Source organism: Spea bombifrons, chromosome 1 (genome assembly GCF_027358695.1).
Source record: "Spea bombifrons isolate aSpeBom1 chromosome 1, aSpeBom1.2.pri, whole genome shotgun sequence".
NCBI lineage: Eukaryota > Metazoa > Chordata > Amphibia > Anura > Pelobatidae > Spea > Spea bombifrons.
In genome coordinates this window covers 27,309,175-27,336,325 of record NC_071087.1, presented here as the reverse complement: position 1 = coordinate 27,336,325, position 27,151 = coordinate 27,309,175, and the positions used below count along the sequence as shown (strand labels likewise).

Sequence of the window (27,151 nt, the reverse complement as noted above, 5' to 3'; positions counted from 1 at the left end):
CATGCCTTAACATTGATGTATAGGTTATACATAACTGAGCAGTATAGATGCATCTCTGCAACTGGCAGGCGCTGTGTTCCCCTGCTTTGTAGTTTTTATAAAGTTAGTACTAGCTTGATGCGTGTAACGTGAGGACACTAAAGAGTTTACAATAAAGAAAGAACGTTATCGTCATGAGACAGAATCTGTGCCCCTGGCTGTGTGTATGACTCCGTCTTGTGCTGGTCATCTTTATACCGTTCCTGATGAGCTGATATTAAGGCAGGCAACCGTAAGGGATAACCTGCCGGCCGTCACAACGGTCTTCCTGGAAACGGTATCGTTCCATCTCTAATCAGCATTAACAAAGGAAGATCTCCGAGCCATGTGAGCCGGAGAAATTAAGAAATTCACTCTGGGATCAGAATAAGAAATCTTCACTAGCCAAGTCAGACCCTGAGGACTTACGAGTCCTGTCATCATAACTGCATGAATCCATTAAAACTAAGAAAATCCTAGTACAAATAATTAATGGAAACATTTAGAGTAATAATGGTAGCAATGGCTATTTGGCTATAGCAGTGACTATCTGTTCCATAATGAGGTCCCCTTGACTCTCCAAATTATAACCCTTCTCACGAAGCGTTAAACCGCCAGCGGAGTAACTGTGATGTTAGAGCTATTGTGGAGTTACTACTCCCATCACTCGGAGGCTGATGGCATTTGTAGCTCTCTAATACTTGGAGTCAACATAATAGTTGACAGGAAAGTTGCAGCTTCATTTTCACTGATTTAAGAAGGGCCAGCAAACTTCTCAGTTAGGATGGCCCCGTATAAAGCATTCTTAAATCAGCAAGATTTTCTGATTAAACGATGCATTAAACTAGGCCTGTTGAGCTCTTCATTTGGAGACATTTGCTATGGATTCTTCACCATAATGTCTACTGTTGAAACAACTCTCCTGCATAATACCGGCACTGCTCGGTTCTCAACAAAAGCTAGGTATTAAAACAGCCATTTGCTGTGGAAGGGAGATTGGGAGAAAACTAAAGAATAAAAGATCATTATTGTATATATATTTCTGTGGCTCTTAAACAGCTAAGAACTGAATGAGCTACCCACCCCAGACAGAGAAGGGTTACCTTGATTCCCTTGCCCTTCGGAAAGAGCAGTAGAATTTGCTAAGATATAGGATCGCTTTAATTCAATATTGATTCATTTCCTTTTACCCAAAGGTTTCTGGTTTCCTCCAAGTTGCTGTGTATTACAGAATAGCAGCCCAGCAAATTCATGTTGTGCGGATATTTGCACACAAACATGTAATGTGTTACCTCTCAATCATTCTGTAGCACCAGGTTTGGATCCAAGGTTATGTCACAGGGTAATAGTGAGTGCTATCGATTGCCTATATATATATATATATATATATATATATATATATATATATATATATATATATAAAATTCACCTTGCTTTGGGCCTTCCTGGCCAGATTAAAATACATGAATATAGTATGTGTATCTCGATTTGGCAAAGCGAATGTAGGAGAAGATCCATTGCTGTCAGATCATTTACCTTTTTACTTGTGAGATTACTGCTATGATGATCTATCAAAATTGCAATACAACAAAAAAACATACCTCATTAACTTTATATGGTCGTTCTAGGAAAATCGGGTGGTTTTGGCCAAGAAAACAACACAATTGATTCTGGAGAGCTTGATGTTGGCCGAAGAGCGGTGCAGGAGATACCTCCTGGGATGTTCTGGAGATCACAGCTCGCCATAGACCAGCCGCAGTTCTTAAAGTTTAATATCACTCTTCAGAAGGATGCACTAATTGGAGTGTATGGGAGGAAAGGATTACCACCATCGCATACTCAGGTAACACTGCAGCTTCACATACTTGTACTCCTTGGCTGCAAATCTGAGTTTAGTGGGGCACGATACACAATTGAATACATGGTACCATACTTTACAATCAGGCCATGTCATGTCAACAAGGAAATCTGATTGGGCTAGAAGAGTACATTCTACAAAGGTTGCATTCTAATGTTATCTGCAGAAGCGTGGAATATACTTTCACCGTTTCAAGAGTTCAACCATGTTTGTCTATAGAATTGTCTTAGCAGGGTAAAGGAAAGGTCCTACACAGCTTTAACAGTTACTAGATAATTGTATGGATGAGTAGAGGAGAACCCATACCTAAAAGTAATTTTATTATTTTTAGAACGGTAGTCCAGTTATCAAGGATTGCTTGTCTGCTCACCTGCTTCTCTAGAACTTTGGAGAAAAGAGTTGTGTAGTAGGTTTGTACACGGCAGAGCCCATGGTATGAAACATACAAACTCTGCAAGGGGCATCAAGAGTGCTTAGAGAGTTTATAGCAGAAAATGTTGAAAGGATGGCTTGTTTTCTATAAGTGGGCAACATTGAAGGTTTGGCAAATCTCCAGAACTAACAACATGTAGCATAATATAATGCCTTGTGACTATACCTTGGCAGTTCTAAAAAAAAAATTGTGTATGGATTAACCCCAATTTACTGCACCTTCTGCTTCCATTATTATTCCTACTGCTTGCATCAAGCTCCTCAATGGTTGACCAAGGAGAGCTTAAGTTTCACTTACAAGTGAACACAAATGCAACATTTGGACTGGAAGTATCTGAAAATATCCTTGCATTTTTAATGGAACTACTTTATTTTTGTAGCATGGCTACTCGTAGATTTGTTGAGAACTAAAAAATATAATAAAAATCTCTTAACTAATTAATTTATTTTCTTAGCAATGTATTCCCACGAATACGGTTAAACATTATTGTAGGCAGTTGATTTTTTCGCATTGTTTTCATTCCATCAATAAGTAATACCCACAGACCATTATAACACTACTAGGATTATTAGATGTTTTATTATATTAAGCCATGAACATATTCGGTGCCGTTCATAAGAAAAATGAATATGTCAGCCTCGGAAGTGTAATATAAAGTAGTGGCAGGAGCGCGTATCAATAGCAAAATTAAAAAGGCCAAGCAGAAAGGCGGCAGCTGGTTGTATTATATCCGTATCACAGGTAGTAACATCTCTGCGTGGGATTCACAAACTAATTTGATTGTTCTTAAGAACCTGGAAAGAATTACGCGCTGCTGTCCTTTCTAGTTGGCATGGGATATGACATTCTATCCAGCAGATGCGGAAGGAAACTATAGAGGACTGTGTTGACTTTGCGTAGCCCTCCATAGGGTTAATGGGCAGGTTGGGGAGACCAGTGATCTCCCATTGACCAGTGTTGTTACAGGGAGCCTGATTGCCCAATAGGGCTATCAAGCTCCCCGTTGTGTCTCAAGGGCTGCCAGCCCACTGAACATGCCGGCCTAGGCCAGAATATGCCACTGTGTACACCTGATGGCAAATCTGTAGCAAATGCTCTCAAACTAGCAGTAATGAACTTCAGGGATCTGAAAAGTAAAGTATGTTTGGCCCATAGTCTTAGCTCTCTGCATAGAGTGTTTCACGCCTTTGGCTGTACGTACGGGCAGGTTGTTTGTGTGCACTCTTGCTTTCCTTGTCAGCCTGCTGGAAGAGTGTTTCTGATAGGGGGTTGGGGCACTTTTTGTGCAGATTCTAATTGAGCTTGTCAGCGGCCATTTGCATTATGCAAAGTAAATAGCAACAAAAGAAACTGCAGATCAGTCACGCATCCTCTTCACGTACATTAACAAGGTAAGCGTGTGCGTCGGATCCAGTATGGAGGCAAGTCGTAAGCTTGTTTAAAGGAGTCTCAAATACATGAGGCAGGAATAATTGACAATGTGTGTCTGTTCCAAACCAATCAATGCTAGACCGAACGTCTATTGTGACACTTGCTAAATGTCAGTTTCATTGCAACACAAGGATCAATATGCTTATTTAAAGAGACTTTTAGAAATAACAAAGGACTTTGATGGCTTAGAGCAAAATGAAATGAATGAGAACATGATGCATCTTATTCTTGGTGAAAATAATTAATTGGTCTAATTTAAAAAATCAACTTAAAAAATCCATACGTGTTTGAAGACAAGTAAATCCAGGATTCCAGATATTCCTTTCCCTGACTGTTTTTTTTTTATGAAAACATCAATTTACTGAAAAAATGCTGACAAAGTGAGAACCTCAATTTACATTGCAAACAATTAATTGTGTTTTGATGGCGCTACATGTATGTATGGATTGTAAAGTGATTGAAGAGGGTCCCTCGTGTATTAAGTGTTAGTCGTGCTGTCCTGTGCATTTGTTCTGTAAGTATAGTATAACCAAGCTCAGTGAAAGGCAGATTTCTATAACACGGGCTATAAGCCTAAACACTTTATCTCCATTACTAATGAGTGACGCAGACAGAAATGTGTATTGATGCACATTCGTGGTAAACTTAATACTTTAAGCGCCAGCAGACGATATACTTTAGTTCAAAGCAGTACGCAATGCTACAGCGAGGGAATTTAACCACATATGGGATAGACATATGGCTCTAAGACGAGGACAAGGACTGATTAAGGTCTGAGTCTTTAAATCGGGATGGCCGGATGGTTCTTATCTGCCGCAAAATCTAGGTTTCTAAACTGCTTTATCACAGACTGATTTCTGTTTAAAGAAATGAAAATAATAATTAGAGATCAAAATATGTATAGAGATGTTAACATCCTGCAGGCATGTCTTTAGGACGGTAAAACTGTCATTTATTACAGCAGAGTACAGCACGGGACTAGAATCAGAGATAATAGTGAATTCCTAAATTTTAGCAAAAGGGAAGAAAATCAATATGTGCTACATTTTAACCCCTTTTGGGATCTTCATGAATGAATGAAAGCATTGTATATGAATGAAGGCATTTGGGGCTTACTATGTGTGATCCATTTGTGTTACTCGACTCCAGACTTTGATAATGCATTTTTTTAAGATATGTCTGAAAATGAGCAGTGCTCTTACTGTCAATTTTGGGTAACTTTCACTTGACCTGCTTAGCCTCTTTGAGCGTTTATGCCTGTGGGGATGTCATGTTATGCCAAAGAAGCATGAGATGGTCCTACTAAAGGCTTAAAAAGATATCCTACTCGCAAGCATTAATTCTGTATCCTAACCATCAGCCTAAATGGATCGTGCTGGAGGTCCCAGTTTCTATTCAGTGCTGGAATCCGGCAGAAGACAGAACATTTCCATATAGTTGACTTGGCACAATATACCGACTTCTACTGTGGAAGCCACTAGGCGTAGAAAGTGAATTGTACATTATCACAGTAGATAGTGATCCTTAAAGTTAATGGTTAGTGACTTTGTGCTATGAAGCTTGCACATTACCTGACAAGTATTGTAAGGAAAACGAGACAGAGAGGGAAGAAAAGATTTCATTTTCTCGTTCCATCAGGAATAGTGCCGTAATGTGTATTTGCCTCATCACCCCTTTATGCCGCCATAAACCATCCGAGTGCGGTTAACCCTAACCGTTACTGCAGTTGGCCAGTGAGATGGATGTGCCGAAAACTGAAGAAGCTGCTCCGAGGGGCAGAAACCTAGCAAATCCCTCTGTTTTTTTACCAGCTAAGTCTGGTACATATTTATATGCTAAAATGTTTCACTTAAATGTGAGACGCATTACTTGCTTCTGAAGCACTAAAGAAAGATTAAAAGGGAAACTCCCAGATTTTTCAAGAAGGCTGTCTTCTTTTTTTATTTTCAAAGTGCGAGTTTTTGCAAAAATATTTTTCGGGCAGTTGCAAATCAACCGTGTGTATGTGCTATAGCTGTGTTATCCTCGCCCAATCTACGAGGCAAAGACCCTGACTCCTTATCATACTACTGCTGATAAATGATAGAAAGGCTCCGTCTTTATCACCCAGTTGAACATTCTGACTAATAAAAGTCTATAGATGAACAGACTTCATTAGGATTGCCAATGTGGCGTATGAGCAGGGAAAGTCACCCAAAATATCAAATGACTGATAACAACGGCAGCCTCCAGGTCTGTAGATAACGGTAGTTTCTTCTAACAAAATGAGATAAAACCAGGTATTTGGACCGCAACAAAATGTGTTCACAGCTCCGAGCATTAGAGAATGTGGACTTCAGAATCTACGGGCGAAGAATGCAAATATATCCGATCAGAGCAGATCTAAAACACAGGTCACGGTCACAGCTTCAAATGCAGACCTGTTCTCTATTGGTCTGACTTCAAACATCCGCAGCAAAGATTTCTCCTTTAGATCTGGCCTATGAATAATGTTCGCTTTGTGCAAAAAATTATCCCCCCCTTGCATATGTAACTACCTGTTCATTCGGTATGTCCAGCGCCACGGAGAATTCTCTCATTTCTTTAACTTTAATAAACCATATACATTTTGGCCCGGTGAGACACACCTGGAGCTTAATTGTTACAAATAGGCAGTATGTTGTCCCATCCAGCATCTAGACTTCAGAGCGTCAGCCTCCCGCCATCAGCATTCTAATACACCAGTTCCGATTGCATACAGAAAAATATATATATATATATATATATATATATATATATGGCACAAGCTTAACTGTAGAATTTTTTTGTTATAATATACCTTTCATGGTGCTTCTCACAGTAGAGTAAATTACAATTGATGATTACTGTGGACGAAAGCAAATAGATCCAGCAGGGGAGATGCGTAAAGCCCCGTCGGCTGATTAGCAGCAAGGTCTTTGTATTATGCTTTTGTTTGCAAGGACTAGGTGCGAGATGAATAAAAAATCCCTTTCGAAAACAACATCCACACAGTGCTATTTGCCCAAGGACTCTGAAAGGTGAGGGACTTGGGGCATTTAAGGAGAGGAACGCTGGAATTAATGGGTACAAACACAGCTTTCCATATCAGAATGTCTACAATGACATCAATATTTGTACTATATATATACTGGCATATATATATATAAATATATATATATATATATATATATTCATGATGCTGAAATTCTCACCGCGTATTTAATATCTGTTTTCCAGTATGACTTTGTAGAACTTCTGGAAGGAAGCCGGCTAATTTCACGAGAAAAACGCAACTTATTGGAGTCCGAAAAGACCGTTCGCCTCCCGAGGTCCGTCAGCCTCCACGAGGCTGGATTCATCCAATACCTGAATTCTGGAATCTGGCACATTGCTTTTTATAACGACGGCAAAAACACTGAGCCCGTGTCATTTAACACAATTGTAATAGGTAAGCGTGTGTTATTTTGTTAGTTTGTGTTACAACCCATGAGGCTATAGACATTATTCTGGTGGCTATGGCTTTTGTATTCATGGCACTCCCATATGTCCTTCAGTTTCGCAGTATTCACTAATATAAGTCATAGTCAAGTTAATAATATAGTCAAGTTATAAAATGTCAAGGTAATGATATTTGCTTTAAAATTTTAGCTGGCCGAGGATGATGGTATTCATGATCTACACTATCTACTTAATCCACGCTAATTATCCATTTCCAGGCTGCATTAATAAGAGACGCCCCTGAAATGTTTTTATTTGAAGCAAAAGGTCCAAGATCTCTGCGCGGATCACAAAGTGACTGACATGCATTTCCCGTCTTAACTAATTAACGTAGAGAGATCCGCAAAAGGCAGCGAGCGAGAATGTAATTTCAAAGCAGTCAAGTCGCATTAAAAATATTCTGCGTCTCGGACATTCTTGTCATAAGGAATTTAAATCCCTAATCCTGTCTAACACAGCAGTAATTATCAGAAATAAGTCAATATTTACTTGCTTCTGTATTGCCGAGCGAGCCCAGAACCGGGGCGGAATGTGAATTTCATCAAGTGGATTCCGTGTTTCAAAGACCTGTGTAAATAGATTGGCGGGATTCTTTCTTTTACAGACTCGGTTGTGGAATGCCCCCGGAATTGCCATGGAAATGGAGAATGCGTCTCAGGGACATGCCACTGTTTTCCCGGATTTCTTGGCCCCGACTGTTCTAGAGGTATACAAACTGGTTACGATGTCTTGTTAAACGCCCTCCGCGGCAATGGCAACTTACCCCGAGTTCTGTTTTGCAGCCGCCTGCCCGGTGTTGTGCAGCGGGAACGGCCAGTACGCCAAGGGCCGCTGCCTATGTTACAGCGGGTGGAAAGGCACGGAGTGTGACGTCCCCAGTACCCAGTGCGTGGACTCTCATTGCGGAGGCCATGGCATCTGCATTATGGGATCGTGTGTGTGTAATTCGGGATATAAAGGAGAAAACTGCGAGGAAGGTAAAGAGATATTTTACTCGGAAAATTGTTTAAATGCATGCAGTGGCCACGTTAGCCTTCTGTGTGTTTTTGGAGCAATCTGCACGTTCTGATTACTGAATTGCAGCCCAAATACAGATTGCTCCTTTGCGCTTGTCTTATTCTCCTTTACTTAACCCTTTATAGACAGTAAAGTGAGATTAATACATATCCAGGGCCAGACGGCAGCGCATGCTTACCTCGCTTCGGCGCACATCGCCAGGTTGATTGCTTTGTGAAGACTGTTAAAGCAGTAAATTTTTGCAGGCTGTCCATTGCATGATTAGACTGCCTGTGATTTAGAAAGACTATTCATCACGGTGCTAGTAACGCTCCTTCTTCGGGATGTGATTTAGGTACATAGGCGCATGCGCTGCATTGGCATACACATCCAATGCCACATGTCATGTGCTAATACCGAACGCAGAAGACCCTATGCACTGTGCTACATCTTTAATACCTGTCCAATAATACTAGTACACGTACACTTGTAAGTGCATACAGTATATCTATCCGTCAACATTACTGTCTATACGTCTACACTATCATTTTCTTCATTTCATTTTATTTTATCGGTTAACACGAGCGCACCTGGTTGGATTGTTTTGCAATAATACTAGAGGCAGACATAAACGCCATTTGATCCATACATAAAACTTATTTTTGTGAATCACAGTCTGTGGTGCAGAAGGTGTTCACAGGATATGTAATGGCAACGTGAGAGACCTCAAGTCCTATGATGCTGTGCCCTAGAGAGACATTGGGGTTGAGTGTAGCCTTTCCTCCAGATTTTTAGGAATGCCCCTTGTTCTTTATGGTTAATATGGCAGGTGGGTAACAGTTCATATATGGATCAAAATCCCCACTATACATTTTTCCTGGGACTTCTGGAAAAGGAAAGTCCTGCGATGGCAACAAAAATTGTAAAATTTAACAAAGCAGCCTCGGAAAAATAACGCAGAGCTAGAAATAGATCTTGCTTGCTGGCAAGTGCTATAATAATTTTAATAAATATGCCTTCTTTTCGGGAATAATACAGGGATGAGCTGGATTGACGAATCCTTCAGTGGCTCGCTTTCTTCAGAGACAACCTAAGGAGGAGTAAAAGACGTAGCTAAGCAGTGCATTAATAAAAAGACTAGAGAGGATTAGGTCATTACTCTGCTAAACCACTCAGCCACAGACAAACACAACCTACTAAGGACCCCTGTGTTCTCTGACACCATTAGACTGTTAATCCGTTTTCCTGTAACACTGCGGCTGAAGAATTGCATTTACTGTCAGAATGGTGGGCCTGAATTAGATTGCGTCAAACCCCGGTGCTGCTGCGGTCAGCACAAACATGGTTAAAGTGTTGTTATTTTTAACCCACTTAATGCTGTTTGGATGAAGAAGGAATACGCAAAGCTCTTTCCAGCAGGCAGAAAAGGTTTAGAGAATGTGCATATTGTCATAGGAAGGGTATTTAAATATATAAGGGCCGGCAGGTACATTGGGTGCAGTAAGATTGGAGCTGGGTTATAAAATATTCTTAATGATTGGCAGCGAACCTTGCGGTCTTACATCTGACACATCCCTGTGGCACTCATTCCTGATTCATGTTAGGAGTCCTGTTACAATGTCACTGGTGTCTGTGTATTCCATGAAGAGCCTGATCCATTAAAGAGGACTTCCGGCCATGAAACAAACCAGTAAAGTGAATTTTATATGGAGCTATACTATAGATCTCTTTGCTATCTGTACCAGCGTGTCTTAATATTTGTCATTCTTATTGTCTAGTTGGGTATTGTCAACTTTAATGTTATTCTGTCAACTTTACTGTAGTAGCACTAAGGAATCTGCTGGCACTCTACAAAACAAATGTAATATATGAACCCAGAAAAGAAGATACACATATGCCCTGTACAATTTATATTCTCCCCTTGCTACAAGGAAGCCAACAGCAATGCGGTTAAGAGGGCAGTAGATGGAGGTCCTTGAGTCTACAGCTACCGTTTCCATTTGGTCAGCCCTAGTGGGCCTTGGGGGAATGATAGAATTTGCAGTCTAAAGGGCCGCTTTGAGACTGTCCTGATATATAGCAAATATATCCTGTCTTCATCTGCACACAGACATTTTTACGCGTTCTCGGTACCTTGCTACAGATCCGTAATTGCTTTGCGTCCTCCAGACCCTCAAACGCTGCAGTTCCCATGCCTAAATCATAAAGAAACACAATGGCTGACACTGGGATTAGTAGATGTAATTAGGAAAGTGTTACATAAAGTACAGCCCGTTTGGTCCCGCTTTCTAGAAGGGAAACCCCACGATTTTCTATCTTTAGTCAGATTGTTTTTATTGATCTGCATGTTCAAAGCAGTGCAATTAAGTCAGTGGAATTAAATTTTCAGACCATTGACCCTACAAACGTAAAGTTTTATTGAGTAAAATTGCTGAATTAAATCGCATCATCCAAAACACATTATTGGCAGTTAAGGAAGATATAGAGTATTGAGCAGGGGTATAAAACGGCTTTAGGATCCATTGAAGTTGCCTAGAGGTGTCTTTGCTCGTTCTTCACTCAGAATGTCGCCTGCTTTATACCTATTGATTGCATGCAGGCAGAAGGCTGGAGATTGACCAATCAGCAGTCTTCTTGAGGCTCTCGTATGATGGCTTCTATGATCAACAATTCAGAAGCAGCCTGAGGATGATGGGCCTTGCCTCGTTAGATGATAAAAATCAAGCCATTTAATTGATGTGCGTAAGAAATTTCTGGTGCCACTATCCCTTCTTCTTTTTTTACTTCTTCCCACAGCCGATTGCTTAGACACCTTCTGTTCACACCACGGGGTCTGTATCCATGGAGAATGTCATTGCAACCAAGGATGGGGTGGTACCAACTGTGAGATTCTGAAGTCCATGTGTCCAGATCAATGCTCAGGGCACGGGACGTACGATCAAGAGTCTGGGAGCTGTACATGTGATCCCAATTGGACTGGGCCTGACTGTTCAACCGGTAAGTAGAATAAAACTACTACATAGGGTAACGTCCCTGCCATTGTTTTGTTCGACGTCTGGCCGTCCAGCTGTTGTTGGACTAAATATGGGATCGTATGGCTTTACTAACAATGAAGCGATAGCTGTCAACCTTGTTGTTGGATGTCCATGCAGGTTCTCAATGATTTTTGTTCACTAAACCTTTTACCTCTGATCAAGGGTGACCAGATTGCTCCTTTAGCTGGGAATATATATTAAAATTATATATATATATATATATATATATATATAAAACACTTTCAAAAGATGGTCAGCACTCCAGGTCTTTAAATTGACAATTTCATTTTATTCAAAGTCAAGTCGACGTTTCAGTCATTGCTGACTTTCATCAGGACATGTCCTGATGAAAGTCAGCAATGACTGAAACGTCGACTTGACTTTGAATAAAATGAAATTGTCAATTTAAAGACCTGGAGTGCTGACCATCTTTTGAAAGTGTTTTGTATGAAAACTGCTGGTTACTAGCACCGGGCTTGGAATATTTGGAATGGTGTGCAATGGACTCTGTGAGTAAATATATATATATATATATATATATATATATATATATATATATATATATATATATGTATATATATGTGTGTGTGTGTGCGTGTGTATACAGCATATATAAACTTATATTGACAATCAAGACCCAACTTTACTGATCTTACAGAAAATAGGTGCACTGGGTTTCCCAGTGTTGATGATTCTGGAGAAAAAGTCCTATTTTTGTTGCATGAACACTGTGCAAAACTGTATATCTCTCCCATCCACGTTGAAAAGACTTTTTAAAGCTGATTTTTTTTTTAAAACAACTAATAGTGCCTTGGAACAGATTGTAGATTTTCTTTTTAAGAATAACCTTTGAGGTTGCCCATAATCTTAAAAGCACTGGGTGACCTTCAGACATCTATAATCACAATGTAATAAATCTAAGCAGAGAGAATTGGTTTGTTCTAGAGCTAAAGGGAAGGAATGATTTCCCTCGCAGTGTTTAGGTTGAAGATCAGCACAGCTTTCCTCTATCTTCATAAGCAGTCATTCCATTAATTAGACCTTCAATTCCACTTGAATTAAATTAGCTCTAATTAATAAGTTCATTACAAAGATTGACGCACCCCCTGTTCAAAACTTGTGTGCTAAAAGCTGATAAACACCTTCACCCTAATGAAAAATTGATTAGATAGAACAAAAAAGGTACCTGTGAAATAAACCCCACGCCCCCCACCGCTGGGCTGATATTCTGCAGCTTTGAAGTTAATCAAACCATCGTAGGTCCCTTAATCAGAAACCAAGTCTACTGGAGAGAGAAATGGCTTTCTTAAAATGAGAAAATAAAATGAAGGTTGCGTTTGCTCGTGGACACATATCACAATTTTGTTTTGCGAACCTGGGGTTTAGATAAAAAAGCTTCATTTGTTATATTAAAATAAGAGCTTAGTGATATTGAAAGTTTAGCGCCCGGAAATCACAGGTGGCTTGATATTTGCTTTTTCTGAGATGTCTACATTGAGCTTTTTTTTTTTTAAATGTGTGAATGTCTATAATTCATGTAGCCGGGCAATTAGGTATTTGGCTCAATGTGACCGGAGTGGGGAAAACGCAAGCTGGAGCTAAACTGGCCAAAACATCTCCTCCGATTTTGTCTCTTGCTGTAAGTCTTCCTGATCTGCCATTTGGGTAAAGTCAACCAGCTTGAGTTTCAGGGAACATTTACATTGCTTCTATCTCTGTGCTTTAACTCTGCTTCCATGCTTTTAATACAATATATATATATATATATAATGTATACACACATATATATATAAAAGCAGGTGCGCTCACAGGATTAAGTGATTAAAAATGCATAACAGAAATACCACATTTACTGAGGCTTTTGAGAGTGACAATCACACACATGTACATATATATATATATATATATATATATATATACATATATATATATACATATATATACATATACTATTAACACACTCTTATAGCTTGTGATTGCAGCATGTTTCACATTATTAAATGGAATATTAGGCATTCTATGATGGTTGTTTGTTTCCCTAATTTGAATCAACAAACAACATGGTTTATGGAGATCTAAAAATTTGTATTTCCAAGATTTTATCACCTCAAATGAAATTTATATTCTAAATATCTCTTATTATTAGATTTTTTTTATACTCCATGAACGGTATAGGTTGGAATGATCTGGTTCAACTTCAGGCTAAAATTAAATGCCCTGTTATAGGATCCAATTGACGGTGTAAGAATGAACTATCATAAAGAGCTCTGTGGCTTTACAACCTAAATGTAAAAATTTGCTTTTTATGCAACTGCCTAAAGGAAATAGGATTCACGATATAAATGAGTTATTACCGGGTGGTATCCTTTATTGCTATTATTGCATTTTTTTCTAATAATTCTTTCTGGGCCAATTTAACATCAATATAACCTTATTATAAAAGAGTTAAATTATTAGTTTTTATTTGGGAAATCTAATTTTATTTCTTTATTACACATAGTTTTGTTCAACATTAACCTGAAAGGAAATTCGGAAATAAAAAAATAAAAAAAAAATAAAAGATTTTTTGCTAAGTGTAGCTCATAATCTGTTAGTATGATAATAGACGCTAAAAGCTATAGTTGTCATTTCTTTATTATATAAAGATAGCAGTTTGTCAGCACAGCACTAATGAGACTCCAGGCAACGATAGAGAATTTTCTTACCAATACAGTACCAAAGGAAATTCTATTTATATAAACATCACTTGTGTTATGACAATGCTAGAGATGGGGAAAGAACCGAATATTGCCGCTGTGTAATGTTTGGGGTAGCGTTGTCTTGTGGTACAGGGAGGGTCAGTGTCTATGTATCACATACAGTATGTGTATGGATAAGCTTAATAATGACTTGGAATGGACATTGCTCACCAACTACTGCTTTTTAGGGTTAGTTGGCCAATGAGTAATTCCAATGCATGTTTACAGGCTATTTTGAAATACTAAGGGTCAAATGAACTCATAGCCTACTCATTGAGTGTGTGTGGAGGGGTGATTGACATTAATAAGGTTTTTGTGGGTTGGTGTGTTAGTCACCGATGATTTTAACTGAACGCTCTGTTAAGGAGTTCGGATGACTGGAATCTTATGATAGCTGAGTTTCCATAGTAGTTTTAAATTAAACGTTTTAATTGTGATATAAGGGAATTGTAAGTTACCGAACTGTTCACCAGCTGGCCTCGTTGAGTAGCCTGAAAAAAAAGTAATCTTCTCTGGAATAGTCTCTGACCATTTCAGCCCAAATACTCTCTATTCTGCATGGAATATTGTGCCTGTATAATGAATGATTGCAATTCAGACCATAACCAGGTCATTGTTACTGATGGAGCTCGTACCAGGAGGCTGTGATGGTCTTCCACAGATCATGAATGATGTTGGAAGATACGGCTAGCATTCCAAATGTCAGCTTTCCCGTTTCTCATAATCACATCTTTAACTGCAAATTACTTGAGAAACTGGATTGCTGCTCATGGTTTCTTCTAGGTATGGGTAGCATAGTGATGCTTCCATTAAAGTGAAGATGGCAACCTTGTATACAATATTCTACGTATGGGTACGCTGCCTATAATGCATTATGATGTGTTATTTCTCGATTAGTTCCACAGCCTAAAATAAGTTGTGTTGTCCCACGTTCAAACTTTGCTTGTTTATCTCTATGTGCAGAAATCTGTGCTGTTGATTGCGGCACTCATGGTGTCTGCATGGGGGGATCCTGCCGCTGTGAAGAAGGATGGACGGGTCCTTCCTGCAACCAGAGAGCTTGCCACCCTCGCTGCCTCGAGCACGGGACCTGCAAAGATGGGAAGTGTGAATGTAACCAGGGATGGAATGGGGAGCACTGCACAATTGGTAAGACAGGGGCATTTGGATACATCTGTTGTGGAGAGGGGGTATTTTTGTTAGAGAAATGAGCATGTGATATATGGGTCTTGTATTGCAACAACAATTGTCTGTTACTTGTACAGAAGTGTGATAAAGAAGAAAATTGCAACGTTATACACTCATTGAGCGTTTCATGCAGAACTGTCTAAATTCCACAATAAGCTTTTATTTTTAAACATAAAGGAATTGTTTGTTTGGCTCAGACTACAGCAAGACATTAGATGAGAGAGAAAATAGAATGTACAGACAGGTATTTGGGTGAGGGGCTACCATTAACTTGAAGGAACGTGTTACCTTAGCATCATTCCTTGGGCAGATTCACAAGCTGTCAACTTTGCCGGTTTATTCATTTTTTATTGCACCATTTACCATGTTTTATGTATTGAAAATCAAGTTACACATTATATTATTACTGCACACTGATATCAATGCGGTTAAATGTAGCACCCATGGCTCCAAGACAGAGGATCGTAAGAGCTGCAGTCCATGAAGATTCTGGGGGCAGCCGGGAGGGTCTGGGTGTTCTTGGGCGTCTCTGTTGTTAATTGTTAAGGAAATTGAAGGGGTGTTATGTATTTTCGATTGTGTTGAGCTGTTGTTTGATACATTGTGTAAATACGTGATGAACTCAGAGTCTATGTGTGATTGTACACCTTTTTTGCCCTAAGAGTGGTATAGACTTTTCTATACTCCGTGTCACAATGAGAATATTATCATTCGATCTGGAATAAATATCGCTTTGGAGACAGAAGTAAATACAAAATAAAGTGTTTGCCATACAGGTGAACATGTTTTATTAAAATAATGGTTTGACCAGGTGACCCCGGGGTAATTTTTGATCAGTTGTTGGTGGCGGACAGCAGCTGGACAGCATTATAGACATATTTAAAATGTGATCCTGGTCAAAGGAACAGTCTTCTCACCATGCAGTGAGTACAGAGCGAGAGAGATGTATGGAGGCAGATGTTTTTCCTTGTATCACACAGAACTTTGTATTGCGCACACATACATTCACTGCATATCCACGCATACAAATCCATTAAATAACTGTACGCTGCAAGCTTACAGGCGCCATCCTCTGCACCTGATGTCTTCATTTGTCTCTAATGAAAAGGGGCAGCGGAGGATCTGCTGATTTTCCTGATTCAGTCATGTCTTTCCCCAATACCTTCAAGGCTCCGGTATCATTAACCCCTCTAATTCCACCTCCGCATGTAAGCCTGTAAACATTCAGTAGCGACTGACCACTTACACCAGGCATGTACCGCTCAGATCATAATTTAATATCGCTTTCAAATAAGGCTATGCGTCTACTTCTCGACTACCCGCTCTACGGCTTTATTTAAACCTCAACTGACAACCGCAGAGAGGATTATATCCTTCCAGTAAGAAGTGTAACGTAGTTTAAAATGATGCACTTGTCCTAGAACAGCACATACTCATTAAATATATTCTAAACTTCCGTACGCTTTGAATTTACTGCTCTGAAAGCAACCGATGCTCCTTTATACCGAGAGCATTTTTAGAAGCAGAAGCAAAGAAAAAAAGTTACTTTGCTAATGCTACATCCTGACATGCATGCAGAATATGTGTATAAACGCATGTTCCTTAGCAATCACTACTAACACCAAACCCACTGTCATTTAAAATGTATTTGTTGGGGAAAATTAAAGGTGCTGTTCCACTAAGACATTACTTTCATTAATTAGTTATTCTTTTTGTTGACGGTCAAAGCAACACGGAAGCTTTTAAGAAGATTTTATCCTGTTTTCTGTGGCCTGCTTTTGTGTCACATGGCAATGAAGTGTTCCTGGCAAGAAATAAACACGATGCAAGCTTTTACTTGATTCAAGAATAATTTTTGTGAAGGATTTTGAGCTTTAAAATAACATGAAATGAAAGTGTTGACGTTGTCTTTAGCTGTACAGAGGCTCTTTATCACCCCCATCACTCCTGTGTTCCAATGGCACTTTGTGTTTGCTAGTTCAAGATGAAGTTTAAAAGGCTAATTGTTCATTGGAAACTTTTACAATTATGCTAGAAATGTCTTTATTTTCTTGTTAAAAGCTAAGTGACCCCAAACTTTTGGATGGTAGTGTATCTCATTTATCCTCTGCTTGCCTTAAAGGCCCAGGGCTGATTATGATTCCCAATCCAGGCCTTCCTGCATGATAATTTGTCTGTCTTGCTTCTCGTATTCTTTGTTTCTGGATCTTTTGGCACAGTGGCATGAATACATTAACAGTGGCCGTGTGTCGGACGTCTGCTTGTGGACTGATCGCTGTTCCGTGTAACAGAAACGCGTATACCTTGGATATTCGTTTTGCCTTCGGTCAAACCGAGACTTGCCTGCAGCTCTGTAAGATCTCACGGCCATTCATTGTCATCTGCGCCGGACTGTTGACAATTGCGTGGGGGAAAAAGTCCAAGCCTTAAGGAACAGAAAATAAAGCGGTCTAACCTTTAATCAGTACGTTGTTTGTGGGAAGTCCTCCTGTCAGGAGCATGGTTTTATAGCCGCTAATGTCATAACCTTGTTGATTCTCGGAAAAAAAAAAGTTAGAGAAATAATGTCTGAGAAGCAGTTCCAGAATATGAACCTTTTCTTCTCTAGAGATTTCCAAGTCAGCCATGATAGATGTTTTATTTCTCCGAGCCATATTTTTCTCTTCGCCTGGAGTTAATGTATATGTTGCACCTGCAAACTATAACTGTTAACGAAACCTTAAAACAATGCAAGTGGTATCCGGCTTCAGATGATAGCGATAAATCACTGGAAAATGTCACATGTTTATGGGATTTTGAAAGTAAGCGCTCAATGGTTTTCACATTATAGGGTTTGTTTTACAGTGCAGTTTATGGAACATTTTGTTACAGTTTTCTTTGTTTATCGGTAAATTCAGGGTTTAAATATTTGAGGTTTTGTAGTCCGAGGCGGTATATGTGTGTTATAAAGTATATTAAAAAAGTTTCCTCAGTAAGAAACAATTACTTCTTTTATATAGTACTGTTTTTAAAATTCTTCTTATTGGGAAATAAATGTATAAGTAACACACACGATGAAAAGTAAAGTAACTACGCTAGTGTATATAGGTAAACTATTGCACGGGTCTTGGTATAGCCGGGGAATGTGTAATAAGTAGGATGACTGGGGCTTATGAGTGCTAACGGTATTGAGAAGAAGGCTCATTATCTGTCATAGTGCAAGGAATATTTTAGTATTTAAGTAGAAGTCATCCAAGTGGAGCGTGCTACTCACCAGTGCAGATCTGCTTTACGTCACTCATGGTTTCTGTATTGAGTGACATTGATTTTTATGTAAATTTTGTCAAATGGAATTTTGGCCTAAGGGAGATTCTAATTCCTTCTTCTACTACAAAGCATCTGCTGTGATCTATTGTAATTCATTAGCTCGCTGAGAAATCGGTTCATTAACGATCATAAGGAAGATTCTTTGTTCAGATAGAGCACGTCGTCTTGCCTCACTGAGACCCATGGTCACCCACGGGTATAGAACGTTTGGGATTCTGGGGGGGGGGAGTGAAATCTGGAGAATAACAATATGAAGACGGCTTCAAAACTATTACTGATCTGGACAGAGCCTGCTGACAACATCTACATTGTTATGAATGAGATATTATCATCTCCAGTCTGAATTCAGAAATGCCATGAATAATTTGTGGCTGCGGTTGCAGCAATCCTTGTGTTACAGGAAATGTACAGAACAAGTGTTGAATAAATACAATCCCGCGGAAAGCTCTAATGCATAGCAGTAAGGCACAAGTTTTTTTGGCTGAGTAGGAAAGTGTCAAGTATTTGCTGTACTGAACAGTTATTTTAGGCAGTATTTTACCGAAGAGGCATATACAGCAATAATAGCGAGTACACAATCCAAGTACATTTAAACCACTTTAAAAAAAAAAACAATAGTTCGTGTATCTCGATTTCCCATCATTGCAAGCAGCCATTATGAAAACACAAATGGATTTATTCTCTAAAGCAAGTGTCTGCAGGAGAGTTGAGAATTCAAATGGTTTCATTCACTATGTTTCAGAAATAGTACACAATAGTTTAACATTTAGGCTCCAGTATGGTTTTATTGAAAGCACACCTATACACACAACAAAGGTAGGGACAGAGAGGGAGATACACAGGTTGTGACTCCAGTAATGGTCCAAAAGCTGCCTGACACGTTGGTTAGAATCAGGGCCGGCCTTAGGGGTGTGCGACCTGTGCGGCCGCACAGGGCGCCATGGCAGCAGGGGCGCCTGCCCGGGACCTAAATTAAAACATCGGGTTTAATCTAAGTCCCGGGCAGGGGCGCCGAGCAGTTGCTTGTGAAGTTCTCGGCAACCGCTCGGCGCCCCTTACTCTCCGTGACTCCGTCGCGGTGCCGGCATCTCATGTTGAGTGCCGGACTATTCCGGAGAAGACGGATGCCCCCGCTCCCACCGCAGGACTCCTCGAGGTAAGTTAGGATAAGGAGAAGCAGGGGGGGGTAGTTTGAAGGGGCAGGGTGGGTAGTTTGAAGGGGCAGGGGGGGTAGTTTGAAGGGGCAGAGGGGGGGTAGTTTGAAGGGGCAGGGGGGGGTAGTTTGAAGGGGCAGGGGGCGTAGTTTGAAGGGGCAGGGGGGGGTAGTTTGAAGGGGCAGGGGGGGGGTAGTTTGAAGGGGCGGGGGGGTAGTTTGAAGGGGCGGGGGGGGTAGTTTGAAGGGGCAGAGGGGGGGTAGTTTGAAGGGGCAGGGGGTAGTTTGAAGGGGCAGAGGGGGGTTAGTTTGACGGGGCAGAGGGGGGGTAGTTTGAAGGGGCAGAGGGGGGGTAGTTTGAAGGGGCGAGGGGGGATAGTTTGAAGGGGCCGAGGGGGGGTAGTTTGAAGGGACAGAGGGGGGTAGTTTGAAGGGGCAGAGGGGGGGGCGCCAGAGGAGTAGTCTGCACAGGGCGCCAGAACACCTAAGGCCGGCTCTGGTTAGAATGTAACTGGGAGCTTCTGACCCTCTTTGTGATGTTTCCATCCAACTCTGTCTGGCACGGGACAAACATTAGGTGAGCACAGGAATAAAATGTGGTCATCAAAAGAGTTACAAAGCCGAATATGTTTTCTGATTTGTCAGTTGGTGTGGTTTGTGGCTTGACAATTGTTTTTTATGAAAATCAGCCTTCTCCAGTACTTACTTCTTCTCTCATCGGGTTCTTCAGTGAAAGTGCAACACTGATATTCCCTCTCCATTAAGGACTTACATTGAAATCGGTAGTAACATTTGGCAATATAGATCAGATGTCTTTTATAAGCTGAGGTTGAACTTCAACTTTCATGAACCTCCAACAGCCCTACCTTGCCAAAGTCTCACTGAGTTGTAGCTGAACCACTCCTGGAGAGTCACCTCTGTTGAGGGGAGTACGGTCTCACTAATGAGCAAAGGAAAAGCTCCATAGTATAATAATCTACTATTTAATATCAAATTATGTTTCAGGAAGCGTGTTTAATGGCCTGATTTACATAAAGGTCATATTGATAATGTTCCTGTTCAAAAAGTCACTGTCTGCCTGTGTTGTAAATGCTGGCATTAGTAAGCTAATTTACCTATGAGAAAGCCTGATACATGGCCTGCTAATGAGGAGTGACCTCTGTGTCTTTATAGCGCAGGTCTTTCACCTGTTTTAATTCAGGACAGTCGCTGCTAATGTTGTCATTTATTCATGGAGCATGGATCAGCCACGGGGTAGTGCTTACATAGTGTTTTGGTATATCCTGGGTAAGCAGTTTTTTCAGCATCATTTCAACAAATGAACAAAAATCAGAACCTAATGATAAAATTGTTAGAAACGGAAATGTTTAAATGTGTGTTGTTACCTTTACGCTTCCTGACATTTTATTGGAAGAACCTTTTAACCCAAAAGCCTTCATTCTCCAACTGCTGCGAGTAACAGACCGTGACATTTCCCAAAAACGGGTGGCTGGACCTTTTTCAGGACAATCATTTATGTAATGGCCATTATTATCGGTAAATCTATTATATTATGTAATGCTGCCGAATATGATGGCGCTATATAAAACAATAAATAATAATAAATACAATTACTTTATGTTTAGATATCTATATGAATATGTAGATACATATACATTATTTGCAATAATAATTTATTTTCCCAAAAATTCAGCTAGGGTTGCCATTTCTCCTCTGGTTTTAAAGACACATGTAACACCTTCCCTTCATTATGAAGGTGAATTAAAGTAAAGGGGGGACAATGCTTTTCTTTTATCCTTTTGTTACTGTTATATGGTTGTAAGTAATAAATATAATAAGCACGCATGTAAAAGTTACTTGTGTCCAGGAAAACATGGTTGATGTGTGAGCCCTGCTATCACCCGCTAACTATTGAACATCCGTAAAAAGAATAAATTCATGAAAACATGAAACCAAGCCCTATGAATAAAAAATATTTTGCCAGCTGCTTTTCCATTAGTTTCTCTAGCTGTACAAATTCAGTAAATAATTATGTTGGTGGGAAGTCAACGGGATGCGAGAAATAAACAAAATCATTTCGCCACCGCGCACTTTCTGTCTTTTAATACATCAAATCATTTATTTTTTTTTAAACAAAAAAAATCTAAATTGCAAATAGATGAATTTGCATTAGATGAAAGCTGCCTTGTTTTGATTTCTCAATACTTCTTTTTTTTTTTTTAACAAAAAAGTATATAAAGTATATCCCTTAACAGTGGAATGGGTGGCTGTGGCCATCTGTTATGGTATCTGCCTGGAGTTCCATCACTTAGCACACAAGACAAGCTACAGCTGTTTAATTGCTACAGTGTTAAACAATTATCTTTCTGCCCAAAATTTATATTTATATGTGTATGCATAGAAGCCATGTGGTTAAGCATAAGTGATCTAATTGTGGACTAATATCATTAAGCATTCATTAATTAATCCCCCATGGAGTAATGAGCAATAAAAAATAAAGACGGTTTTCTTTAGTTAAGTAAATGCAAGATCCCAGCTCAAGGATTTTAATTATCTGGGTTGCTAAGCCTTCTGTTGAAAAACTATGAGCATTGCTATACATTACATGTATGTGCTTTGCACATGATCTTCAAACCCACTCCAAACTCTCAGATGATCGACTCAAAGCAAGAACGTAGTCTTTAAATTTCTTCTGTAAACAGTCATAAGCTAGGTCTCTCTTTTTAACACTCCCAATATTTGTAGCCTCACGTCGGCATTTTTTTGTTGTATGGATAATAAACCTCTATATATAAACTCAGCTCTTTACAGGACTGTGGGAACATGTCGGGGCGTATTAAATAATAAATATTTATTATTGCTTACTTACCGGTATTTCAGCAACTACAGGCGGAGGATACGTGCATGCTTGACTTACTAAGCAATGTTCCTAAAGGATGTTTGTACAATTATTAGACAAGAATCATTGGAGTATTTAACATGCAGCTTTTGTGCAGAGGTCCTAAAGTAGTCTCTGCGTCGGATTGCACATTATACGAGATCTTTTTTCTTGATTCATTTTATTATGTATCATCCTCAAAATAAATCCTGTTAATTTGTGGGACATATAAGGTTTATTTCTGCATGTGTGTGTGCACTTTTTGGCCTTGAGGGAGGAACAACAGGGGTCCTTCCTTTTTTTCTTCCATTTACATTTTTGATTTTCAGAAGAAAAGGTGTGATATAGTCTAGTCCAGTGACATATTTTTTGTAATATCTTCTTGATTATTATTACACTATTATGCAAAGTATCATTCATATTAGTATTTTAGAGTTACCCCTAAAACAAGTTGGATGTTTATTCAGTGAGTGGGAACTCCATAAATGAAAAAAAGATATTTTCTTTGTGCCGTTTATCTATTCTGAAATGATTTGACCATAGGATGGAGAGATAATGTACTCTAGTTTATGTTATAAGGCTAATCTGTCCTGTTCCCCTCTGTTTCAACTGTCATTGCCCAGCTCATCGACACTGAGAAGAAGGCCTCATTAAAAATAAGCAGAGATTCACTGAGCCTTGACAACATGACACTAGTTATTTTGAATGCCTTCATAATGAAGGTCTTGCTTCACAACACAAGCCTTCTCCACCAGTCTCTGAGGTATTAGTGAGGGTGAGGACACATGAAGCTGTGTAGTGATGATCAGTGTCACTAAATACCCATGCTCCCAGATACACTCTTAACATGCCATGTGTCAGTGCGAGACCTTGCGGGTACCTGCAGTGCCACAGTGTTCATCGGGGTTAGATATACTTATGACACACCGTGTATATCCATCTGCAGTCATAGCTTTATTGGACCCCAATCTACTAAAGCTGTAATATATTATGACACAGTTTGTTGACATTTTAGGTGTCTCATGAAAAAAGCCCTTGAGGGCAATGTCTTGGTTGTCAACGGGTCTGTTTCTGAGAGTTAGCTCACTAAGGGTCAGTAGACTACATGACTAGCGCACAACAGTACAGTTTAACAATTTTACTAACGTTCTGTTTCTGATGCACAAAACAAAATGTGTCATAAAGCCTCTTTTAATTGTTTTATGTTTTGGGACCTTGCCAAATATTATCGGCGTGTAAGACACGGAGCAGTCCGAGCACTGATAGGCCTTTTCATTTCGAGTCGAATTGTTACCTGCTGAATGCTGTTATATTTTACTAAAACATCTGGGATAGCAGAGGATCACAAGGCAGCACAGCATGTTTTCAGCTGATAATGGCTTTGAGGCAGGTTTAACTAGAACAGGCATCCCAAGACATACTAACAACACAATCTGCACATCCTGGCATATCCGTCTCGGTGAAATGTACACTTAAAATGTTCTCCTGTGACTTGAGATACATTCTTCTGGCATATGTGCGCTACAGATTTTTGATAGCACCCCTATTGTCTTCTCCCCTGTTATAGCTTTTTCTGTTTTCGTGTCTGGATATTAACAGTTTGGCTTGTATTTCCCCGCAGTGTCTCTCCTACAAAACAACCATATTGTGTCACTGGTAATTACAGGATAGAAAGCCACAAAACTTGACTTTAGCAGAGGACGATAATGTGAGAGTTCTGCGAGAAAACTGATTCTGTAGTAAACGCAGATGAATACATAACCGTATAATTAGCCATTATAACTAGTGGGTAAATAAGAGCGACAGGAGCTTTTCCAGACTCTTGCTAGTGACATTCGCATTGATTCCCCCCACCCCAAGGCTGTCAAAGTGTCATGTTTGTGAGGAGTGTTTACATGTATCCATAATGAAATGTGCATTTGATTTCTGAAAGCGATTTGTAAATATAAATGTTCTCGTTCTGATATATTGGGATTTTCTTCCTGTCTTTAGTGTCTAATATGAGGAAATTGTATCAATGTTCCTCCTGACACCATTTTTATTACCGATCGTCATACTTGACAACTTCTCCAGGTTGGTGTGTCCGCTTGAAGTATGATGGCTCAGAGTTGCCCTTGTGGTGGTTGGAAAGAGATTTAGTCTCATTCAAGACTCACCTGCTTTGCCTCCACTTGCCCCAGCCCTGTTCTCATACTAATACGGATGGACTTTGCGGAAAATTGGACCAATGCTCCAGAGTATGGTTTTCACCTAGTCAGCTTCCAGCTGTATGACTCAGTGTAGGTGGTGGACATTTCACTAAATATGCCATAAACACCCTTGATTTATCCAGCCTTGTCATGGACACAGGGAACTAACGGTGTGTTTACTGTTCTTACACTTGGCTGTCCAGTAATTGGTCCACGTAAGCTGGAGGCCATCGAATTCTCTTGCAGTGTCTAGCTTATGAGGGCTAGAAAATGTTGACATGAAGAAATGCTGAATATCTAAAGGGTTGTGTTTTCTATAATAGTTTCCTAAAGACTGTAGATGTAGAATTAGATGGTGTTTATTTTCAGTCACTAAATTCTATGCTGGTCAAGTTCAGTCTTGATTAGGTTTCTGAAACGTTATTCATATAACTTAATATACTTAAAAGCTATTATTCACATGATGCTTCATAAAAAAATTTGATGAAAGTCTACTTAATAGACTAAGCTTTATATTTGTAATTTTTATGACAGATCCTAGAAGTTGTATTTAAAAAGGCACAGAGCAGAGGTAATGGAATATGTAATGAACATGTGAGGGGAAACAGGATTATTAATATGCCTGGCAACCAGTCGGTTTCAGATAAGCAAGATAAAAATGACTGATCTGCCCCATTTTATTATTTTAATTCTATCTCATTCGGATCTAAAACTGTTGCAGGAACCTATGGGGTTTGAAACGGGTTCCATTATTATCCATTACTGTGGCTTAATCTTTAATGGGTATACTCCATTCTATTAGCAGATTTCTTTAATGGTGACTATACCGACTATCTACATGCAGTCTCTGAATAAGGGGCAGCTATCTGGCAGTGTAAATTGTGTTACTGTTCTAATCCTTTATGACAGAATAATCAGTAATAAAATAGTGAGATGAGTACCAATTAATGAACATCAAATCAATGGGCATGCTGTTCCTGCTGATTAAAACACCAGCTGATTGGAATAAATGGTTTTAATATACTTATTCAGAGACTAGTCTCATTTTATCATATCTGGAGAAGCTGGTGCATGAATAATCCAAGGCTGATACCTATGTGCTTCTTTAATGGGATGCTAATAGCAGTCATTAGACAAGGCCACGCTCGGAACGGTATAATAGAGACGAGCGTTTTCTGACATATTACATGCCCTGAAAAGGACGCTTGGAATAACAATGTTGTGGGTGCCAAGCGAATGCTCTTCGGACCCTCGAGACACTGCCTTATCTGTCTTAATGGCTTTAACTTTGTCATTGTAATGACTTGCATGCCTCGCTCAACTGAAGAGGTTATTTTTGCCATAAAGTGCAGTACATAAAGTGAGAAGGCTGGGGGGTTTGATTTTCCGGCTTTATATATTTTAGGAAAGGTGATACTTTTCTGTTATAGTGTGACATTGTGTCTGTAAGCAAAAGGGGAAGATAATTCGTATATGGGAGCAGGTAAACTCATCACAGCTTGTGAGTGAAGTTGATAATATGGTATTCACCAGTCTTTGCCTTTCAGATTGTGAGCTCTATTGATCAGGGTCTGGACAGTCTTTTTTTTTTTCTTTAGAGCGTATTCTTTCCTACTAAGGAATCTGTTAGTAACAAAGTATATAAGGACCGGAGGTAAGATGCGTATCCCACGCTGCTTCAAGATGTCTGATTCTAACCACTCGTCACTTTTTAGAAGCCGTCTCCCTCTAAACAACCGTGCTAAAATTAATTTTGGATTACAGCCACCACACTCGGCAAGCCAAAAGCTTGTAGCTGCAACTCCAATCAGCCTCAGACAGCTGGATACTGTTTGTGTTAATGAGAGTTGAATCAAAGTGTGTTTGGGTAGATGCGGATTTGATTCTTCTTTTCCTTGGCTCACCCTCGGCACTACCTGCTTAGAACACAGTAAATGCACACACTGTTCGCAGCCATATTCTCCTTTTACCCCCTGTTTGTTCAGATGCTAGAGGCGCAGAGCACCCATTCATTTCCGAAGTCACACCTGTCATTGTATATAAGGTCAAAATGGTCTCATCGAGGCTTTTATCGCATGACATTTAGAGATTTTATACAAATGTTAGTGTGTGTGTCCAACCTGACTTCATTACTGAAGCGTTACTTAATGCCCGTTCAGGATTTGTCTCCACCAAGCCATACAATGCTTCAGACGCTGTACATTGTCCGGATGTGCAGTAAATGGGCCATACGCACACAATATGACGTGCAAGCACAAAAGAGAAAAACGGGGTAATCAGATGAATGTTGAGGACAATCGGTTGAGTCCGACTGACTAAGAGAGGTCAGAGTAATAGAGAAAAAAGGGCCGCCGCACAGTGTGTGATAGCGATAGTCCATGGAAACACAGCAAGAGAGTTACCAGATGTCATCTTTGACCATCAAAACAT

At 39.7% G+C, this 27,151-nt stretch overlaps 1 protein-coding gene across 1 annotated transcript in view; it reads left to right on the top strand.

Annotated features, from left to right (window-relative positions):
* TENM3 (teneurin transmembrane protein 3) overlaps window positions 1-27,151 on the top strand; it is a 195,935-nt gene that overhangs the window by 103,746 nt on the left and 65,038 nt on the right. Inside the window, exons 7-12 of the mRNA XM_053459514.1 lie at window positions 1,647-1,861; window positions 6,978-7,188; window positions 7,843-7,944; window positions 8,021-8,215; window positions 11,031-11,231; window positions 14,971-15,156. Of these exons, the coding sequence (XP_053315489.1) occupies window positions 1,647-1,861; window positions 6,978-7,188; window positions 7,843-7,944; window positions 8,021-8,215; window positions 11,031-11,231; window positions 14,971-15,156 (1,110 nt within the window). The remainder of the gene's footprint in view (window positions 1-1,646; window positions 1,862-6,977; window positions 7,189-7,842; window positions 7,945-8,020; window positions 8,216-11,030; window positions 11,232-14,970; window positions 15,157-27,151) is intronic.